The 2,670-nt window shown below is 34.9% G+C and overlaps 1 protein-coding gene across 1 annotated transcript; it reads right to left on the reverse strand.

Moving 5' to 3' along the window:
* Positions 1 to 463: 463 nt before the first annotated feature.
* LOC111402236 lies at positions 464 to 1,050 on the reverse strand. The gene has a single exon (XM_023030401.1). It carries the CDS (start codon positions 990 to 992, stop codon positions 744 to 746), a length of 249 nt encoding a protein of 82 aa, XP_022886169.1. The 5' UTR covers positions 993 to 1,050; the 3' UTR covers positions 464 to 743.
* Positions 1,051 to 2,670: the final 1,620 nt, after the last annotated feature.

The raw sequence follows: 2,670 nt of genomic DNA on the forward strand, positions 1-2,670 counted from the left end.
TCTGATATTGTTAACATGATTCAAAAACACCTACATATAAAAAAAATACTAAGCCATTCTCATTAAAGTAACACATATGCCCAGACATCCACTATAAATTCTCATTTTCACATATACAAAAAAAAGTATGATATTGAGAGGGGAAAAAAAAAAACATCTCCTAATTATTCAAGTCTCAATAGGAATGATTCAAACGTAGGTTGCAGAGTTTGCTTCACACCTCTAAGTATAACTAATCTGAAAACAAAGAGAACAAATCTCGACCATGAAAAACACAATGCATAACCATACAAACAATTTCACAAGCTTTAGTTATACATGACCTACAGAAGCATAAAAATCAAGTCAATAATCGAAATAAATTAAATGAAACATACATAAATACAAAAATGATACCCATTGGCACATTCGCTGTATCCAATCCTTGAATTCCACATGAAAAAATCAATCAGCTATGAGCACACAGTTAAAACAGCATATATTAAAGATAACGTATAAAATTCGCACAACTTACATTCTTTTAGGCATTAGCAAAATAACAGTTTTGAAGCTATAACATTACCACTAAACACATACATAATAACATATACATCCCCAGAAATTCTTCATTTTCCCTTCACTCTCATCCCATTTTCCAGAAAAAACAAAGCATTTCGATAAAAGAGTAACAAGATAACTAAACATAAACGTAACGTCAAAGTTATAGCGTACCCCAACAGTAGAGAGCCCCAATTTAAGAAAAATCAAACAGCCTTTGTGATAGTAGAAGAGGAAGTGGCATCATCAGACGGCTCAGAATTGGTAGGCGGATCTGGATTTAAAGGGGCATAAATTGTACGATCAGCAGCAGCATCAGGGTCGTAATCTGGGTTGAGGTCGCGATCAATGGTTTCCCGGCCCTTTTCGAGACAGGGCTTGCAGGCTACTTCTATAGTAATCCATCCCAGAACCACCCCTGCAATTGCTATCAACGCTGTCGTCACGGCCCCCATCTCTCTCTTGATCTTGAATGTCAACGGCTTGGCTCGACGGTCCTTATGGCATTAGTCTGAAATCGCATATCCTACTTCAAACGATTTTGACACGTTTAGCGACTTTCGTCTAGCACATACGTTAAACATTGGAAAATATCAAAGGGATACAATTTCGAAACCTCTTAAAAATTGATCTTTACAAAATGGTCATTATTTAGGTACAACATTGAACGAGGCCGACCTCCATATTAGTACAAAAATGCTACTTGTACAAGAAATTTTTTTATAAAATAGTGAACAAGTGCATATGTGACAGAGAGTCGGTTTAATTTTGTGTTTTGTCCAAAATTTAATGAAATTGTTTCATCTATAAATTAGTCTATAATTTTTCGCGTACATGTATTATCACTTGTTATACCCAAATATCCCCATGTGACGACCAAAGGTGGGGCCTATATTAGTGATCGAACCGACGTATCCGCCAACCTCATCAAATATCATTGAACCTTCGCGAGTAAGAGCCTCCATGAGGAGCTCGGCACAAGATCTCCAAAGCAATCTTTTTGATGTGATAATTCATTGTCATTGTCACCACTGTTAACCTATCCAATCAAGTCCACAACCGCAAACTAGACATTATGGATGCTAAAGTGGTATTAGCATTTAAGCCTTGTGAATGATTGATGTCAAAGATAAGAGGCCTCAGCCGCACAGATAAGGATACGTGTCTTTTCATTTGATGGTCCTGGCTCGTCATCCTCCACTATAAAAGCTCACACTCGATGTCATTCAATGGTAATGCAAGTTTAAACTTTCAAGCTATAACTTTGTCATTTCATTATTTTATTCTTTACTCCCCAAAACCCACCTCTTTTTACATGGGGGCTCATGTCTAAAGTCCTGTCACACTCGTATATCTACTTTTCCATCTGACTTGACCATTGAAATGTACACGGCAAACTCCACCCTCGAGGAGGCAACGTATGGCTAACTGTTTGTCTAAGTGTGTAGAAATATATCTTGCGTAAATGTGTGAGGTCTTGAGATTTACTAACCACGTCGAATGTGCACTTTTTGAGGTCAATAATACTCATTAGTATGTACAATTGACACAAATGTTGTTCAAATCTAAGAATGAGATTACCTAAAATGTATATATTTGATTAAGTTCCTGTTCGAATCGAAGAATGAGTTTTTTATTTATTTTTTTTTCCATATTTTCTTTATGTTTGGTGCAACCACTTTAAGTTTTTATATTTTATTTTTTAAAATCCTTAAAAGTTAAGCTATTAACGCATGAAATACTGAAATAGAAATAGAACTGGACTTGCCATGGAATGGACTATGGACTTCATACTCTTTGACCATTTTTAAGAATGGACACCCTTGTGAATGGGCCTATATAGCCCAATTAACATATGGACCCATATCATCCATGGATAACCCCTTTATTTTCAAATTCCGATGTGGAAATTACATAGAACCAGAATTTTTAAATTTCAATTTCAAAAATCAAATTTAAAGTTTCTTTATACCAAAATCTGATGATAATTTCATATTTTATTTAAAAATAATATTATAAAACTAAATTAATCTATACACCCTACCCCTACGTCATTTCATCCTACCAAAATTTTCAAACTAATCATTTTTAACTTTTCCTTCTCTCTAAATCTCTTCATTCCCTCTCTATATT

This window comes from Olea europaea, chromosome 10, assembly GCF_002742605.1.
Source record: "Olea europaea var. sylvestris chromosome 10, O_europaea_v1, whole genome shotgun sequence".
Lineage (NCBI taxonomy): Eukaryota > Viridiplantae > Streptophyta > Magnoliopsida > Lamiales > Oleaceae > Olea > Olea europaea.